The 20,266-nt window shown below is 33.4% G+C and overlaps 1 protein-coding gene and 1 pseudogene across 2 annotated transcripts in view; both read left to right on the forward strand.

Annotated features, from left to right (window-relative positions):
• Nucleotides 1-20,266, forward strand: part of TMEM26 (transmembrane protein 26) — a 45,860-nt gene that overhangs the window by 19,276 nt on the left and 6,318 nt on the right. For both annotated transcript variants that reach the window (XM_006736254.3, XM_081824204.1), the window contains exons 3-5: nucleotides 3,324-3,437; nucleotides 5,112-5,332; nucleotides 19,472-19,548. In XM_006736254.3, the coding sequence (XP_006736317.2) occupies nucleotides 3,324-3,437; nucleotides 5,112-5,332; nucleotides 19,472-19,548 (412 nt within the window). The remainder of the gene's footprint in view (nucleotides 1-3,323; nucleotides 3,438-5,111; nucleotides 5,333-19,471; nucleotides 19,549-20,266) is intronic.
• LOC102745046 (ATP synthase peripheral stalk subunit F6, mitochondrial pseudogene) overlaps nucleotides 1-20,266 on the forward strand; it is a 107,071-nt pseudogene that overhangs the window by 9,819 nt on the left and 76,986 nt on the right.

The following is a 20,266-nucleotide window of genomic DNA, read 5'->3' on the forward strand; positions in this document are numbered from 1 at the left end:
ATCCAAATATGTTCCCGTGGATATGCGATGGTGGTGGTAGTGATGTGTGTATATGTATGTCTATGTTTCAAAAGTATGTTAGCCCTGCAGGTGTTTAAAAAAATCTTCAACTTTTTTTTTTAAAACAGCCTGTGAAATAATCATTAGCTACACTTATATTTTCAAGTGCTACTCTTTTTCTCTTTTACATACTTTTTCTCTACCTCAGATTCCCAGCATCTGGATAAAAATCATGCACAGTTCACTTGTAGAAATTTACATGCAAAACGAAGGAATAAAAAGGGAAAAACATTTAGTTTGGGTCTTTGTCAAATTTTCCAGAAACCTAAGTTGGACCTCTAAACTGACACTAAAATGTGTATTTTGATAGAGGTACATGTTAATTTTTTTGGTTGTTTCAGTGCTTAACAGGCAAGATTGAAGATGATTGTATTACCTACTTAAGCAAATGGTATTTTAGATAAAGAGCCTTCTGGACAAGAAATAAACTCTTAGAATAGATGTTTTGACCAGGATCATACATGTTTTAATGCTGCCATTATCTATTTGTTCTATAACTGGTCCAGGGTTCAAGAGAGAAACCCCAACTATCACTCCATGAATGGTACAGCTTTCAAATACCAATAGCAATTTTCACAGAACCAGAACAAACAATCCTAAAATTTGCATGGAACCAAAGACTCTGAATAGCTCTAAGCAACCTTGAAAAGGAAAAGCAAAGCTGGAGGCATTACAATTCCAGATTTCATGTTATATTACAGAGCTGTAGTAATTAGAAGCAGTATGGTACTGGAACAAAACGGGATACATAGATCAATAGAACAGAATAGAAAACCCCGGAATAAACCCATAATTATATCATCAGTTAATCTTCAACAAAGCAGGAAAGAATATCCAATGGGAAAAAACAGTGTCTTCAATAAATGGTGTTGGGAAAACTGGACAGCAACCTACAGAAGAAGGAAACTGGACTACTTTCTTACATCATACACAAAAACAAATTCAAAATGGATTAAAGACCTAAATATGAGACCTGAAACCATTAAATCCTACAACAGAACACAGACACTAAATTCTTTGACATCAGCCATAGCAACTCTTTCTAGATATGTCTCCTGAGGCAAGGGAAACAAAAACAAAAATAGGGGCACCTGGGTGACTCAGTCAGTTAAGCAGTCAGGTCATGATACCAGGGTCCTGCTTCTCCCTCTCCCTTGGCTGCTCCCCCTGCTTGTGCTCTCTCTGTCAAATAAATAAATAAAATCTTTTAAAAATAAATAAATTAATAAACTCTTGGGACTACATCAAAATAAAAAGCTCTGCACAGTGAAGGAAACAATCAACAAACTAAAAGGCAATCTATGGAATAAGAGAAGATATTTGCAAATGACATATCTGATAAAGGGTTAGTATCCAAAATATATAAAGAACTTAGAAAATTCAATACCCAAAAAACAAATATTCCAATTTAAAAAATGGGCAGAAAAATGAAAGGAAAATTTCATTAGCATTTTAAGAAGGAATCCTAAATGGCATATATTTTATCACCAGACCTAAATGTCTTATTCATTATAGTCTGTGGTCAATCATTGGAGGTAAAGCCTCAGGGTATAGTCCAGATGCAGTCATTAAGTGCTAACTATGAAGGTTGAGAGGAATTCAGTGACTGCACATTTAGGTAACTGCTTTAAAATACATTTGATAGGGGTGCCTGGGTAGCTCAGTCGATTAAGTGATCGACGGTTGATTTTGGCTCAGGTCATGATCTCAGGGTCTTGAGATCAAGCCCCATGTCAGGCTCCATGCTGAGCCTGCTGAAGTCTGCTTAGGATTCTCTCTCTCCCTCTCCCTCTGCACCTCCCCCACCCCACCCCGCTCACATGTGCTATCTAAAATAAATAAATAAATAAATAAATAAATAAATAAAATGCATTGGATAGCATAAAGAAAGTGAATGACATACCCATATTTCTTAATTCTCAGCTAAAGGAATAGAGTAGTCCCCTCTTTTCCATGAGGGATAAGTTCTAAGATTCCCCAGTGGATGCCTAAAAATGTGGATAGTACCAAAGTCAATATATGCTGTTTTTTCCTGTACATACATACTTATGGTAAAGTTTAATTTATAAATCAAGCACAGCAAGAGATTAACAATAACTAACAGTAAAAGAGAACAATTATAATGATGTACTACAATGTGGAAGAAGAAATGGGCAGAAGACATGAATAGACATTTCTCCAAAGAAGACATCCAGATAGCCAACAGATCCATGAAAAGATGCTCATCATCACTCACCATCAGGGGAATACAAATCCAAACTACAGTGAGATATCACCTCACACCTATCAGAATGGCTAAAAGCAACAACACAAGAAACAACAGGTGTTGGCAAGGATGTGAAGAGAAAGGAACCCCTGTGCAATGTTGATGGGAATGCAGACTGGTACAGCCACTCTGGAAAACAGTATGGAGTTTCCTCAGAAAGTTAAAAATTGAACTACCCTATGACCCAGCAATGGTACTACTGGGTATTTACCCAAAGAATAAAAAAACACTAATTCAAAGGGATACATACACTCCTATGTTTATAGCAGCATTATTTACAAAGCCAAGATATGGAAGCAGCCCAAGTGTCCATTGACAGACGAATGGATAAAGAAGATGTGGTGTATATATTGGAATATTAATCAGTCATAAAAAAGAATGAAGTCTATTCATTTTCAAGGACATGGATGGAGCTAGAGAGTACAATGCTAAGTGAAATAAGTCATTCAGAGAAAGACAAATACCTTATGATTTCACTCATGGAATTTAAGAAAGAAAACAAATGATCAAAGGAAAAAAAAGAGATAATCCAAGAAATAAATTATAGAGAACAAACTGATGGTCACCAGAGTGGAGGTGGATGGGGGAGTGGGGGAAAACGGTGATGGGGATTAAGGAGTGACTTGTTATGATGACCACCAGGTGATGTATGGAATTGTTGAATCACTATATTGTAAACCTGAAGCTAATATAATACTGTATGTGTACTAACTGAAATTAAAATAAAAACTTAACAAATTCTACAGCTCTGTACAATGAACTTGGAGCATCTACATCCTCATAGACTTGTGGGAAAATAAAACATGTATAGTTGACTTCTCATATTAATTGAAAAGTGGTTTTCTATCTTAAGACTATACTCTGAATTTTGGAAATATTTATGCATATTGTGTAAATCCACATATCTACTCATAATCTCTTAGATAATTGAAGCCATTTTAAATTCTACATATTGTGGGGTTTTTTTTAATATATTACTTTTTTACAAAATTCTTAGTACTGCAGTAGCCATTCTGAAGGAATGTCACAAAATACCAGCAGCAAAGAAAACTTCAATCAAACTTTGATATCAAGTGAACAAGCCAATGGAGCAGATGATCTCATTAAGACGGTGAGAGATTTTTTCACTGTATTTTAAAGGATCTAGCAAATCACCTTTTCATTTGGTGAGGATAACATGCTCTACACCTTTCAGCTCATTCTTTCCTAAGGAAATTTGCCAGTTGTTTAATCGTTTGGCTAAGGAATTTGCAAAATAATTGTATTTTTATTAATTAAACACATTTAATATGCAGAATAGTCATATATATCATATATATTAATAGATATATTTAACTTGCAGCATTAAGTAGCCTTTAACACTTAGGTCAGATAATATATGCACAAGGCGAGATACATATTATTTGTGAAAGAATGATAAAAGATTGGGATCTGGCCTATATATTTTTAGGTGTTATATTAATAGGGAAGTTTTCCAGCCCAAAGAGAATCACTTCTTTGTTCTTCACTTGCCTGATATTTGTGAAACTAACCATAGCCTATTATAAAATGGTATATGGGAGAGACCCAAGGCCCAGACCCCTACCAATGAGCCACATTTTCAACAATGAGACAGATTATTGATTCTAAGAGGTTTAATTGAATTAGCCTTGGATTCTAATTCAAGCTCCAATCACAGCTGACTGATATCACTTTGAACAAGTCATTTAATCACTCTGTATCTCAGTTTTTCATCTGATAATTGAAAATATTAATATTCACCCTGCTAGTATGCTTCTTGTAAGAATCAAGTAGGATGTATGTGAAGTCTCATAGAAAAAATATGAAACACTGTGTAAATGAAAGATCATTGATCCTCATGCTTGGCTTCAATCAGGCTAGCATCCTACCTTGTCTTTTATCCTCCCTTTACCTCTACACTTGACATCAGTAAGTAATCAAGAGGGGTAAATAGGTTTTGAACAAATGTAGTTAAGTTACTTGTATAAATCAGTTGGAAGCAACTATCAAAGTCACTGGAGACCTACACTCCTGTAGTCTTTAAAAGATTATAGCCTCTAAGGGCCAATGATATATTTTAAAACTTACTTAGAAGTTAAATGGGCAAGAGATATTATTCAGAATACATGAAAGGGGTGTAAATTTTTCTCCAAGTTCAAGATTAAGGGCAGAATAAAATTTGGTTGCTAGTTTATGGATTTTTCAATAGTATGTTAAATATTCAGAATAAAAATAATAACTATAGTTATTCTCTTTCTTTGTATTTAGGTAATGAATAAACATGATTATACATTTTCTCATTTGATGTAGTAGTGTTTTAAAGCAATAAAAAACAAGAGATCTGTACTATGTTAAAATATTCCCAGATTAATAAATTCAGACTTGAAATCCCTGAAAGAAAAATACAGATTTTTTTGTGATTTTAATATGGTATTTAAAAAGTTTTGCTGTTACTTTGTTACAGAGAAGAGTAAAATGAGAAATGATCTTTAAAACGTCATGAAATTGGCCCTTTAAATATCAAATGCTACAATCCTACTAGCAAGTATGAGGTTTAAATTACTTCTTGTTATAAGGCTGCCCCTTTTTAAGGACCACATTAGCTTTTTTTCCCCAGAGTGTCCAGCTGAAAGGAGTTTTACTTTCTTTAGTAAGTGAAGAATCATTTTCTGAAAATGACCTTCCATAAAAGTTAATTCTTGATTGAAAACCTTGGTGAAGGAGGCATATCTCTCCAAGGTGGTAGCTCACAATCTTCTCTCTGTATCACATTTTTGTTACATAGGCCAAGGGTTTTGTAAGTAACTTAACTACAGTATGTGAGAAAGTTTGGACTTTGGGACTCCATCAGACATTCCTGTTGATGCTCATAATTGGAAGATGGCTTCTACCCATTGGAGGAGGGATCACTCGGGACCAACTCTCTCAACTTCTCCTTATGTTTGTGGGGACAGCTGCTGACCTACTGGAATTCACAAGTGAGACCCTGGAAGAACAAAATGTGAGGTAAGCAGGCCTACAAGGTCAGGCCTCCCACATTTGTCTATTTGTTCTATTATTTATATTCTGCACAAATAAGGATTTTCAGTCTATTATATGTCCAATGATAGAATCATAGAATTTCCTAATGTTCAGATGCATATTAGGTACCAGCCCAGTTTATATGTATATATATCTGAACTTCCTGCTAAAGAAAAAGGGCAAATAATATTTCCTTTGGGTGAGAACAGAAAAGCTCTACACTTCTGCATGACCATGGGTTAGGTGGGGCCATGGTTGTTAGAAAACCTCAGGAGGTGGAATGATCATCCATTGCTCCTCTCTCATGTTCTCAAGTGTCCTGGAATGTAGCCAATCATAAAATTCTCTTCTAGAGCACAGCATAGCTATAAGTCCAGGAAAGCACCTAGAAAAGACATAGAGAAATCTCTCCTCTACCTAGTTGAGAATTTATATTTCCTGGTGTGAATGGAGATTGGGGCAGATTAAGTTTATTTTACTAAATTTTATTTTTAGTCAGTTTTGTTCAAAGTGCCTAAAGGCCTTCTGGTATAGATGCCTATAAATTAAAACTTATTGAGTTGGTACTTTTATTTTTGCCACAAGCAAATAAACTCAGAATCCATGATCACATCTGTTTATGGAACCACTTTCTTACCTTTAGGGATTTAAGTCTCAGTGCCTGAATGTACTTTCAGCTTGGGTTGTTTTGTGATATGCTATAAAAATAAATTGCAATGAAGCTGGCTCTTAATGCTACAGTTTACTTTATGCTGTGTTTCTCAAATAACGAAACATAAAGCCAAGCAAAATACACTAACTTACTGAGTAAACTTAGTATCCCAATTATAGCACAAAGTATATCTGTAACCAGAGGTTACCTTTACATGATCATTTCCCATTTCATTTATACTAATTTTTCTTATACTTTATTAAGTAGACATAGAATTTTAAAAAGAATCTAATTTAAGTTGATCCATTGTCCTCAAAACATTGATGTTAATTTTGTAACTTTAATACCTAATATTTGGTCAGTGCTGTGCATTGTAAACAAATTCTCAGATACTTTAAAACACTTGTAATATAATGGGATTACAAGAAAAACATGAAGAAATCATAACCAAGCACATAAAAACAGTAAATAACTACAGGCACAGTGACAGGGACATAAAAATATAACTATGACTAGCTATACCTATATAGAAATAAACACATACATGCTAAATATCTAGTGAGATGGGAGAGATATGGGGTAGGAAATGGAATATTCTGGAAGGATATGTTTCGTGGGGCCGGTAATTAAAATGTGAGAAATGCCAAATCCGGCTACTTAAATGGTCTGTTTATTAGGTCCATCCACAAATGACACCAAGGTGCATTTTATAGATCAGTATTTGCCAATAGATGTTAAATATTCAATGTTAATCATTAAAATCTTAATTTCCCAGAAAAAAAATCTTTGAAAATCATGAGGTATTTATTCATTCATCAACTGTAGATTGATTATCTGATATGTACCAGGCAATGTGCTGGGTGGAGATTGGGGAGCAAATGGTAAGTGGTGAGAGAAATTCTGGACACACCGTCCTCTCCCAACCCAGGTGATTTCAATTCAGCAATTTCTTCTGCCACCTACAAATTAATCAAATGTTTCTAAAATCTTTTTTTTTCTCATTTTAAACTTGCATTATATCCTCAGAAGTGGTCAAATAAAGAATGCCATGGTTATTGTTTTAAAATTTATTTTCAGGCTTCATGGTCTCAGACTGAAGTCATTTTATTTTTAATATAACTGCATTGTGTCAGTGTGTAGTCTCTACTCCCTCATGTCTCCATCACTACTCAGACTCCAAAGTCAAAACCCATAAAGAACCTAGAATTTTTTCTCCCTCTTAAAACCCACCTCCTGACTTGTAATTTTGTCACTGGTTTCATCTATACTGCAAGAATTGATACTGCAAATGTCGGTCTCTTCAAAGGAGAGACAAACTCTCACACTGCGGCAAAGCTTTCCCCTTTGGACTCAAAAAAGACAATCATGAAAAATAAATTTAATGTACTCATAAAAGATGTTCACTTGTAATAGCAAAGGAGGTTACTTCATTAGAACCCACTTAGCATTACCTATTTTTACATTTTATTTTCTATTTTATTTTATTCCATAATTTAGGCTGACAGATTTAGGAGAAAACCTTCTATAATGCATACACTGCAACAATGTCTACCTCTCTTTCCTGCATCCTTGCTAAATACCTTAAATCCAATTTTTTTAAACTTAAGTCAATTTCTTTCCGTATGTCAACTTTAAGTTCATTTGACTAATTCTTATGAATTTACATGGACTTGTGAGATGCTGCAAATTTTTCTTAAGAGCTTGACTTTACACACCATAAAATTCAACTATTCTAATTCTATGGTTCAAGGATATTTATTAAATTTATTGGTGTGCAACCATCATGAGAATCTAGATTCCTTGTGGCTGTTGGGAGTCAATTCTCACTCCTCCCACGACCAACCCTAAGCAACCCCTGATATGCTTTCTTTCTGTACAGTCTCCTTTTCCAGAAATTTCATGTAAGTGGGATCATAAAATATATAGCATTTTGTGTGCGGCTTTTTCACTTAGCATGTTTTAGGATTCAGTCACACTGTTGTATGTATTGGTAGTTAGCTCCTTTTTAATTGCTGAATAACATTCCATGCATATACCACATTTTATTTATTCATTCAATAGTCGATATACATGTGTATTGCTATCTTCTTGCTATTAAAGAATGATGTTGCTTATGAACATACACTAAAATCCTTTGGAAAGATTGGTTTTCATTTTTCTTGGATCTATAGCTAGGATTAGAATGACTGGGTTTATGTTAGTACATGTTTAGCTTTTTAAGAAACTCCCAAACTTTTTGCCAAAGTGGCTGTACCTTTTTATATTCCATTCCTTCACATCCTCACCATTTTTTTCAATATTTTGACTATGACCATTCTATTGGGTTCTTGTGGTATCATATTGTAGTTTTAATTTCTGTTTTCCTAATGACTAAATGAGCATCTTTCCATGTGCTAATTAGCTAATCCTATATCTTCCTTCAGTGAAGTGTCTGTTAAAATTTTTGCCCATTTTTTTGGTTGGATTGATTTTCTTGTTGTTGAATTATAAGAGATTGTAAGAGTTCTTTATACCCTGGACACAAGTCCTTCATTAGATACATAAATGTGAATGTGTGTGTGTGGTTTTTTTTTCCCAGTATACAGCTTGCTTTTCATTTTTGTCATTTAAAAAGTCCTTTCAAAAAATTTTTAATTTAAATTCAATTTAATTAACATATACTATATTATTAGTTTCAGAGGTAGAATTTAGTGATTCATCAGTTGCATACAACACCCAGGGTGCACTAGATCAAGTGCCCTCCTTAATGCCCATCACCCAATTACCCCATACCCTCAACCCACCTCCTCTCCAGCAACCCTCAGTTTGTTTCCTATAGTTAAGAGTCTAGTATGGTTTACATCTCTCTGTTTTAAAAGAGAATATTTTTAAAAATTTTTTATAAAGTCCCATGTATCACTTTTTAAAATTTTAACTAGTGCTTTAGGAGTCATATCTAAGAAATATTTTCCTCACCCCAAATTGGAAATATTTCCCTCTATAATATTCTGACTTGACTTTTGTGTAGCATGTTGTAAGATCTAAATTTGTGTTTTATCTTATTTTGTTTTGTTTGTGGCATTATCCCAGAACATTTTTTGTCCTAGCTGAGACCAATTGTCTCTGCAATATTTGTTGAAAAGACTATCCTTTCCCTATTAAATTGCCTTGATATCTTTGTCAAAAATCAGTTGGCCACATATGTAAGGGTTTTTCTAAACTTTCTATTGTATTCCATTGCTCTATACATTTATCCTTATGCCAGTACCACACTATTGTGATAACTGAAATTTTATGGTAAGTTTGAAATTAGATGTTGTAAGTCTTCTAACATTGTTCTTTTAATTTTGGGGCAGGGGGGCTATTCTAGGTCCTCTGTATTTCCATTTAAGTTTTATGATCAGCTTGCCAAATTCTACAAAATAATCCTGCTGGAGTCTTGATAAGAATTGTATTAAATTTAAGCAGCAATTTGTGAAGAAATGACATCTTAATATTAAGTCTTTTAATGTGTGAACATGAATTATCTCACCATTTATTCAGATGTTCCTTAATTTCTCTCAGCAATGTTTTGTAATTTTCAATATGTGGGTCTTGTGCTGATTTTCTTAAACTTATTCTTAAGTATTTTTTTCTTTTTGATATAATTATTTTCTTAATTTCTTAATATCATTTTCATGTTTTTTATTGCTACTACACAGAAATGCAATTGATTTTTGTATGATGATCTTGTACCCAGCAATAATGCTAAACTTCTTTATTAGTTTTGTAGATTCCTTAGGATTTTCTACTTATAGGATAATGCCATTTGTAAGTAAAGGTAGCTTTCAGTCTTTCTAATGTGTATGACTTTAATTTCTTTTTCTTACCTTATTACATTGGCTAGAATTTCTAGTACAATATTAAATAGAAATATGAGTGGGCATTTCAATCTCAAAGGGTACGCATTCTGTCTTTCACTATTAAGGATGATGTTAGGTACAGGTTTGCACAGATACACTTTGCACAGATACACAGATCAGTTGGAGGAAATTCCTATTTATTTCTAGGTTATCGAGGGTCTCTTTCTTTCTCTCTCTCTCTCTCTCTTTTCTTTCTTTCTTTCTTTCTTTTTCTTTCTTTCTTCTCTTTTTTGGACATTGGATTTTGTTAAATTCATTTTCTATTTTTATCAAGATTATTATGTCATGGCTGTCTTTCATTCTATAAATATGGTATATTATATTAACTAACTTTCAGATGCTAAACCAACCTTGACTTCTTAGTATAAATCTCACTTGATTATGGTGTATAATGGTTTCAATGTATTGCTGATGTGGGTTTGCTAACATTTTGTTAATTTTTATATCTATGCTCATGAGCATATTGATCTATAGTGATATTTTCTAATGATATCTTTTTCTGGCTTTAGTATTAGGATAATACTGGACTCAGTGAATACCTCAGGAAGCATCCCTTCTTTCTTTATTTTCCAAAAGACTTTGCAAAGGATTGGTATTTACCTATGAAGCTATCTGGGCCCAGGTTTTTCTTTGGGGAAGATATTTTACTACCAATTCAACATATTTATTTCATTATAAGCCTATTCAGTTATTCTATTTCTTCCTGAGTTAACTCTGATTACATTTTTCTTTTTTTATTCCTAGGAATTTTTCCACTTCAAAGAAATTATCTAGTTTTTTATATAAAGTTTTTAATACTAATTTTTTATATTATTCCTTTAAACTTGTGTCGGTTTCTATAGGGTCACTTATTATGCCCCCTTTTATATTCTGAGTTGGTCATTTGTGTCTTCTCTCTTTTTTTTTCCTTTAGAATTATCAATTTTGTTGATCTTCTAAAATAACCAACTTTTGACTTCATTGATTTTTCTCTATTGTTATTCTGTTCTCCATTTCATTGATTTGTGCTCTGATGTTTAATTTTTCCTTCCTTCTACTTGCTTTGGATCTAATTTTCTCTTTTTTCCCTTAGTGTCTTAAGATGGAATCTTAGATTATTGATTTGAGATCTTTCTGCTTTTCTAACATGGTGTTCAAAGCTACAGATTTCCCTCTAACTATTGCTTTATCTGTGTCCCATAAGCTTTGATATGTTATCTTTTTGTTTAATACAGTTCAAAATATTTTCCAGTATCTCCTGTAATTTATCCTTTGGCCTATGGATTATTTAGAAGTAAGCAATTTAATTTCCATATGGAGATTGCCCAAATTTCTTTCTGTTGTTTTCTATTTTAATTCTGTTGCAGTCTTTAAATTATTTTAATCCTTTTCAATTTATTGGGACTTATCTTATGGCATAGCATGTGGCCTATCCTGGAGAATGTTCTACATATGCTTGAAAATAATGTGTATTTATCTGTTGTTTGGTTGAGTGTTCTGTAAATGTCAGCTGTGTCACATTGGTTATTAGGTTATTTTACTCTTCTGTATCCTTACTTTTTGTCTAGTTGTTCTATCAGTTATTGAGAGTGGGGCATTGAAATCTTCAACTCTAATTGTTGAATTATCTATTTCCTTTTCCAATACTGTCAGTTTTTGCTTCAAGTATTTTGAGGCTCTGTTTTTAGGTGTGTATACTTTAATTTTTTTAAAACATCTTCCTGAGGTAGTAACTATTTTTCATCATGAAATGTCACTCTTTTTCTCTTCAGTAATATGTCTTGTCTCAAAGTCTATTTTGTGTCATAATGAGCTTAGGTACTCTATTCTCTTATGATACTGTTGCCATGGGATATTTCTTTTTCCATCCTTGTACTTTCAAACTCTTTGTATCTTTGCATCTAAACTGTGTCCCTTATAGACTACATATAGTTGGATTTTCATCTTTTTCCCCAGTCAAACCTTGTCTTTTAATTGGAGTGTATATTAGTTTCCCAGGGCTGCCATAATGAAATACCACAAACTGAAAGTCTTAAAACAACAGAAATTTATTTTCTCACAGTCCTCAAGGCTGAAAGTCCAAATCGGTGTCAGCAGGGTTGGTTTCTACTGGAGGCTGTGAGGGAGAATCTGTTTGGTGCCTCTTTCCTGGATTCTGGTGGTTGCTGGCAATTCTTAGTGTCTCTTGGCTTGTAGACACATCACTCCAATCTCTGCCTTTGTCTTCACATGGAATTCTCCTCAGTGTTTCTGTCAGTGTTTGCACATTTTTCCCTTCTTAGAGGGACACCAGTCTTTGGATTAGGACTCAAATTAATCTAATATGACTTCATCTTAACTTGTTTACATCTGCAAAGACTATTTCCAAATAAGATTACATTCTGAAGTCTAAGTAGACATGAATTTTGGGAAGACATCATTCAACATATTACAGTGTATTTATTCCATTCATATGCAATGTAACTATTGATTTGGTTGGATTTCTATCTGCCATTTTGTTATTTGTTTTTTTCTAAGTCTTAAGTCTTTTTCATTCCTGTGTTACTCATTTACTACTTTAAAAATATTTTTAACAAACAATTTTAATTGATTTTTTGTATTATTTTATTGGTAGTTACTATAGGGATTACAATATGTATTTTAAGTCTTCATATGCTACTATAAGTTAATAGGTTCATTTCTTCTCCCTCTTTTTTGCTATTGTCATTACATTACATCTTTATATGTTATAAACCAAACAATAGTTTTATAATTATTTTTATAGACTTTAATATTTTTAAGAAATTAAGAAAAGAAAACATATGACTGTATATTTATGTGTTCTCTTATATTTCCCCACAAGTTGAAGATTCTCTATTCCTTCTTGTGAATTTGAGTTACTGTCTGGTATCATTTCCTTTCAGCCTTCTTTTACAAAGGAACAAAGACTTCCTTTATTGTTTCTTCTAAGGCAAATCTGCTACCAACTAATTCTCCCAGTCTTTGTCCAGAAATGTGTTTATTTTGCCTTCATGTTTCAAAAATAGTTTTGTTGGATAGAGAATTCATGGTTGTTAATTTTTACTTCAGCATTTTACATATATAATTCCACTGTATTCTGGCCTTCATTGTTTCTGATGAGATGTTAACCATTGTTGTTGTTGTTGTTGTTACCCAGTACAAGCTGAGCCATTTTTCTTTTGCTGTTTTCAAGATTTTCTCTTTCTTTTTGACTTTCAGTCATTTGACTGTGATGTATGTAGGTGTAGTTCTCCTTGCCTTTAACCTTACTACAACTTTGTTGATTATTGATCTTGGATCTGTAAATTATGTTTTTCCTCAAATTTAGGAATTTTCAGCCATCATCTATTCAAACATATTTTCTGGTCCATTCTCTCTTCCTTCTTCTGAGACTCATATTACAAATAAGTATGCTTAAGTGTGTTCCATAGGTTTCTGAGACTCTGTTTTTTCTCCCATCTGTTTTACTCTCTTTTCATCAAATTGGGTAATTTTCTTGATTTATCTTCCACATCACTGATTCTTTCTTCTACCATCTCAAATGTATATGTAGACTCAAATCATAGAGTACACCTACTGAATTTTTCATTTTGGGTCCCCTATTTTCAACTATAGAATTTCTATTTAATTATTTTTAGAACTTATATTTCTTTATTTAGATTATCTATTTGTTGGGTCATTGTCATCATATTTTTCTTTAATTTGTGGAACATAGTTTTATTTTATTTTTTGATCATATTTGTAATAGTTGCTTTGATGCCTTTGTCTGTTAAGCCTAACACCTGGACCCCATTAGAGTCAGTTTCTATTGACTTTTTTTTTTCCTGAGTATAGGTCAGTCATTACTGGTTTTTTGCATGTTATATATTTTTGGTGGAAACAGAACATTTTAGATTATATTTTGTAGCAATATATTATCCTCAAGCTTCCCCTGTACTTTAGGCTTCTTGATGTTGTTTTTGTTGTCTCAATAAATTGCCTGAACTTAATCTAAGGAATCTCTTCCCTTAGATTGTAGCCACTGATGGCTCTGCTTTTTTTTTTTTTATTCCTTCTTTTGCTTGTTTGTTTTTAGCATGGCTTATTAGGGTTATACCTATAACTACACAGCTTGTGATTAGCCAATGATTTGGACAGGATTTGTAATCAAACACTTCAAGCCCTTATGACCTACACCCTCTGCCAATGGATCTGTGTATGGGTTGGATAGCACATTTAAATTCAGAAAGTTTTCATATATACTCAGTTTTCAATTTCCACTGGGTTTTCTTGGATCTTCCTGGCACATGTCTGGTGTACATGAAGCGCTTATCTAGCCCATCTAAGGCTCTCTTATTTTCAAAAAGTCTCCATTAAAATTCACGTTAGTCTACCATTCACCCCAACTGGGATTGCAACCATAAAGTAGCAAGGCTGTGGGCTCTCCCATTCATTTCCAACCAAGTTGATTACTTTTACTGACCACACCTCTAAGCATAAGATTTCACAATCTACTCCAAGCCAAGTCAGCACACTGTGGCCATGAGGGGCCTCTGGTTTTCATTGTCAAACCCTCCCCAATAAAACTACTACTCTGACTGACCAAGACAGCCTTAACATTCCTCTCAGTTTGACTAAACTTTCAAAAGGTCTGTTGCAACTAATGAATTGTTGAACACTACATCAAAAACTAATGATGTACTATATGTTGGCTAACTGAACATAATAATAATAATAATAAAGAATAGTTACATGAAAAAAATTAAAAATAAAATCTTTTAAAAAACTAAGTAAAATGAGGGTAATGGTATTAAATAAAAAAAAAATTTAAAAAGGTCTGTTGCTGAGTATAGACCTTTGAATTCCCTTTCCTTACAAAATTTACTTTAGAAAACTTGCAGTTATAAGTTCTTTCTCTGCCCCTTTGAGATTAAGTCTTCTCCCAGGCTCTTTCTTGTTTTACTACCCAGAAATCTTTCTAATGGATGTAAGAGTCATCCCTTTGAAATATGATCATCAAGAAAGATAACACCCCTATCTCTTGGTCTCTTTGTGATGTTAGAAGCCTAACTTATGTTGGTTACTGCCAGGAAGAGCCAACTGGTTATTCACACATTTAGAGATAATCTTTAATGTGCAGTCTTTTTTTGAACACAGATCATTTATTAAGGAGAAAAAAAAATCTGTTCTTATAACATTACTGTTATCTCACTGTATTTGACCACACAAAGGAGAATTTTCCTATGTTTACACTGTGTTTGTTTTTCATTTAACTCTTTTTGCTTTTCTTCTAGGGTAGGTTAATACTTCATTTTTCATTTTCTTTCTCTCTCTCTCCTCTATCTTTTTTCCTTCTCTGAAGAGGTTTGTTGGATGATTTTCTAAAAACTAGGTGAATTAGGGGAGTCTGAGTGGTACAATCAGTTAAACTTCCAACTCTTGGTTTCAGCTTAGGTCATGATTTCAGGGTTGTGAGATTGAGTCCTATGCCAGGGCTCTGCACTCAGTGTGGAGTCTGCTTGAGTTTCTCTCTCCCTCTCTCTCTGCCCCTCTCCCTGTACTCACACACACTCTCTCTCTAAAATAAATAAATAAATCTTTAAAAAAATAAAAATAAAGATGAGGTGAATTCTATCCACTGATTATCTCCTATCTACAGGAACATTTACATGTCCAAAAAGAAATAGTTAAACAAATTAGCAATGTATGACTTTATTTTTACTTTACACCCAATAAATTTGGTGCACTGATCTACCAAATTCAATCTTTTATCCTCCTAATTTTCCAAGCAGAGAAATGATACTCACATATATAATTTATTTGTCAAGATCTTTTGCTCTTTATGAATAGAGTCCATTGTCTGCTTACATGCTTCTCAGTTGACATTTATGAAGACATTACACATGAGAAAATGGGGTGAGACAATTAGGGGAGACAGTTACACAATGGAGATAATGTTGGATAAATTCACTCCAAAATTCCTTCACATTTTGAGTGATTGCCGTTTAAGCTCGGTGATTCATTTACTTTCCTTTTAACCTTCCTGAGTAACTTTTACTATCTGACTTAGTACAAATTTGTCTGCTTCAGAAATTTTCTGGCCATTTTTTTCCAAAGTTATTTTTGATAAATTTACTAATATGTTTCTCAGCACTCACATTTTCCTATGTTTTGTGCATGCTCAGATATTTGCATGTGCAAAAGATATATGTTCATTATTGTAGTGTTAGAATCTGGCTTACTTAAGGCTAGGGATTTTTTATTATTTATTCTTATTTTGTATAATGATAGAATTAAAACACAAAGCATTTAAGAAATATGTTCACATAGTAAAAATACCACTGCTACCATTACTGTTGCTGCTGCTGCCACTATACTACTAGATAATGGTCATTCATTTGTTTCTGTGCTCCAAGTACTGTTATAAGGGTTTTAGTTGTGCTAAGTTACTTAGACTTTACAATACACTATGAGGTAGATACTATCATTATCACCACTTTATAAGCTGAACTGTGGCAGGCAAGAGAAGATGAGAAAATCTCAAGGTTACATGGTAATAAAAAACAACACCTAACTTGCATAATTAGTCTGTTTTGAGTGCTGTTCTAAGACCTTTATATGCTTAATATATTTTCATAATGTACTTAATATAATTATCATATAAAATCTAGGAGCTATTAAGTTATTATTGTTATCCTCATATTGAATAGGGGTAAACTAAAGCATATAGATGTGAAACTATTTGTTCACGTTCATGTAGTCAGTAAATATCAATCTGGGATTGGAAGCCCACATCCTATCTCTCTGGTGAAGGTTGGAGCTAGTATTTGAACTCCAGCAACCTACCACCAGACCTTATGCTTTACCACTGATTTCTGCTGCCCTGCAGACAAATTGCACATGAGTTTTTGGTAGAATTATTGAGGTTTGGGATTAGAAGAAACTTCAAATTAGCCATCTATTGAACAATCTATTTTACATCTGTTGCAAAATCCTCTCCAGAATTTTCTCAACAAGTTTTTGTCCAGACTTTCTTTGAAAATTTCACTAATAGAGACTATACTAACCCCAGGGCAACTCATTCCATTTTGAGTTGATATTATTAGAGAGTACTTTTCTCTATTGTGATAAAATTTGCATTCTTATAGGCACCACTAAAATTCTTTGAATCTGAATTGGACTTCTGAAGTCACAAGAAATAAGTTTAATTCCTTTTCCACATGATAGCCTTTTAAATATATGAAACTTCTTTAGCTATCCCACATATAACATGGCTCTGAAATCTCCATCCTAGCCTCTCTCTTTTGGACCAAAAACTTTATAAATTTTCCTCCTAAAACATAAAGCACAATACATAATATTTCTGATATATTCTGAACATCACAGAATACAGCGGGGCTAAAACTTTCTGTTTCCTTTATGGAAATAGTATAGTACCGTGGTTAAAAGGGTGGATGCTGAAACAAGCTATCTAGTTCTGACTTTTGCTTCCAACATTTACAACCACATTACTTTGGACAACTAGAGTTTCTACAACTCTATGCCTCAGTTTCCTCACTGGTCAAATAGGGATAAGTATAACTATTTTGTAAAATTGGTATGAGAATTAAGTGTGATCATAGTTAAACCATTAGAAAACTTCCTGAAACAGCATGAGCTCAGAAACTGTAGGTAAAATTATTTAAAAATTCAGGCACTTACTGGAAGTCTATTATGTATAGACATTGACATTGCAAAGATGGAAAAAAGTTATAGACTGCATTCCCTAGGTATCTCCACTTAAAATTCTAGACTTTATACTTCTTATGAAATGACCTATGATTGCATTTGATTTTGGAAAATCATAAATCCATGTCATACTGTGGACTTAAAATTAGATAATAGTAAGGGAAAATCCTTGAGCCTTTTTTATGGCAGCTGCTGTGAAATGTTACCTCTTCTGTCCTATTCTAGGTCATCTGGTTACATCTTGTCAAGATCTTTTGAGATCCTGATTGTGTCTTCTGGGGTAATGGCTTCCCATCCAACCTCCATGTCATATGTGCATATGAGAAGCCTTCCATCAATGTGGCAACCAAGTGATTGGTGAAATGTGAAGTGGAATAGAATCAAAGGCAGAGCCTGCAGCAACCCTTAGAGAGCTCCCTTTGGGGAGTCGTTTACACAGTTAAGAATCCACCTAACTGTGCTTACACCCAGAACATTTCTTAATCTTGTTAATAAGAACACTGCGGGAGGCTTTTTCACCAGCCTTATTTAAGCCCAAATGTCTAATATTAATTTATATATCATTACTTGCTTGGTAATCCTAACTCTATTGAAGAGAGAGAGAGAGAGAAAATCTTAGTATGCTGAGTGTAATTGTTCCAAGTAACCTGTGCTAATTCCTAGTAATTATTGTCTTCTATAAGGGCTTTTAGAAATCTTCTAAATAACCACTTATATAACCTAACTAGGGATTAATAGTAAATGTGCCTTTGGTACTTTAAGATACACTTCTGCTTCATTTTGAAAATTAAGACTTTGTATATTTATTTTGTCGTCACCCTTGTCTCTGCCATTAACTGCCAAGATAATGATGGCTTAGAAATATCATTTACAATTTCTCTCATAGTTTTTGAGATCTAATTTTTCCAGACCTCAATACTTGAAGCATTTAAAGATATCCCTTACAACCACCTCATTTATTTTGGTTTCAACTTCTCCTCCCTGATGCCTTTCTATCCCTTTCCAATCTGAAAATCCCTCTTGACAGAGAAGTTGGCAATAAAATATGCTATTATACCACTAATCTCAAATTGCTAACTTCCTTTGTATTTTTGCTAAAAAAATAACTTTGATATTTCTTTTATATCCTTTCTATTTGTATAACATCTATTCTTTCTGACTTCAGTCTTCAAGACCATTCTCCTAGGTCGATGACATTTGTATATTTGTATATTTGCCAAGTATGGCCCTTCTTTTGTACATTCAGTAATTCCTTCCACAAATAATTGTTGAGTGCCTACTATTTGCTGTTCTAGGCACTGGGAATACAGTAGTGAATTAAACTGTCATATTCCTTGACTTACATCCTAGTAAGTGGTGTAAAATTTTTTATTATTGGATTTATCTTCCCACTTTTTTCTCCTGACTTAAGGTAGCTTTCTTTTACATGCTGAACTTTTAATTTTGGGGCATCATGTAGTTCTTTTGAGATATATTTTTAATTTAGAGTCTCATGATCTTAGGAAAAAAATTTTGTTTTTTCTTATTGAAAATTCTTGAAATCAGCCCTCTGAATTTCTTAGTCAAAGTCTAACATTTTCCCTAGCATCTATCTCCAATAATGTTTCCATGATTTTGTAAAACTAAGAACAACAATATGGGACAAAGAGGCTTGACCATAATTTACACAGATGTTGGCACATGTGAAAGTTGGATTTTAAGTCTCAGAGTTTTTTTTTTTACTTCTTCATTATTCCGTTATAATCGTGAATGGATTTTTTTCATGGATTTCGTATATCACCAAGATATTTTGACAACTCTTGAGAGGCTTATTAGGGTATACTCAAATATGAGAAAAAAGAGAAAATACTTCTTTAAAAATGATCATATTTTTATTACTAATTTAAAATTTTGTCTGCATTCTAGGAATAGTCCTGCCCTAGTCTATGCCATCCTTGTTATATGGACCTGGAGCATGCTGCAATTTCCACTTGACCTGGCAGGTAAATGTCTCGATATTTGCTCAAACAGAAAATTATAACTCTTGATTATAAACTATAATGAAGTTAAGGAAGCATTTGAGAAGATAATTATTTTTATAATTTTGATATCCCAGTGTTAGTTCCAGTTCAATTTAGAAGAAAAGTTGACTGAAACTTAGGAAAGCCGCTAGTGGATCCATTCTGGTACACGATGAGCCTGAGATAGTTGAATGTACTGGAGCACAGCTTTACATTCACTTCAAAAAGTGGCTCCATCACATATGCATTGTAAAATCTCCCACAAATTAGTTAAGACTTTTGTGCCTCGATTTTCACCAGTGAAATGGGTTCTTGTGATGACTAAATAAGAGTTTGTAAAGTGCTTAGCACAGTTGCTGGGATACAAATGTTAGCTCTTGATATTTTGGGGGCTCATTTTCATTCTTTTGTCAGACCCATGTATTAGATTATCACAGGGAGTAAGAGCAGTTTTGGGGCCACATGGAAAATTAAAATTTTCCTCAGTAGTGGCCCTTGATATTCCATTGGTCCTATTAATAAATACATAAACTTCTAAGACTTTGTAAGAAGAAACTGTTTTCCAAGCATATCATACTAATGATGATCTAGACCTGCACTGTCCAATACAGTATCCACTAGCCACACGTGGCTGTTTAAATTTAAATTTAAATTAATTAAAATTAAATGAAATTAAAAGTTCAGTTCCTCAGTCACACTA

This window comes from Leptonychotes weddellii, chromosome 6, assembly GCF_054177405.1.
Source record: "Leptonychotes weddellii isolate Sample4059 chromosome 6, ASM5417740v2, whole genome shotgun sequence".
Lineage (NCBI taxonomy): Eukaryota > Metazoa > Chordata > Mammalia > Carnivora > Phocidae > Leptonychotes > Leptonychotes weddellii.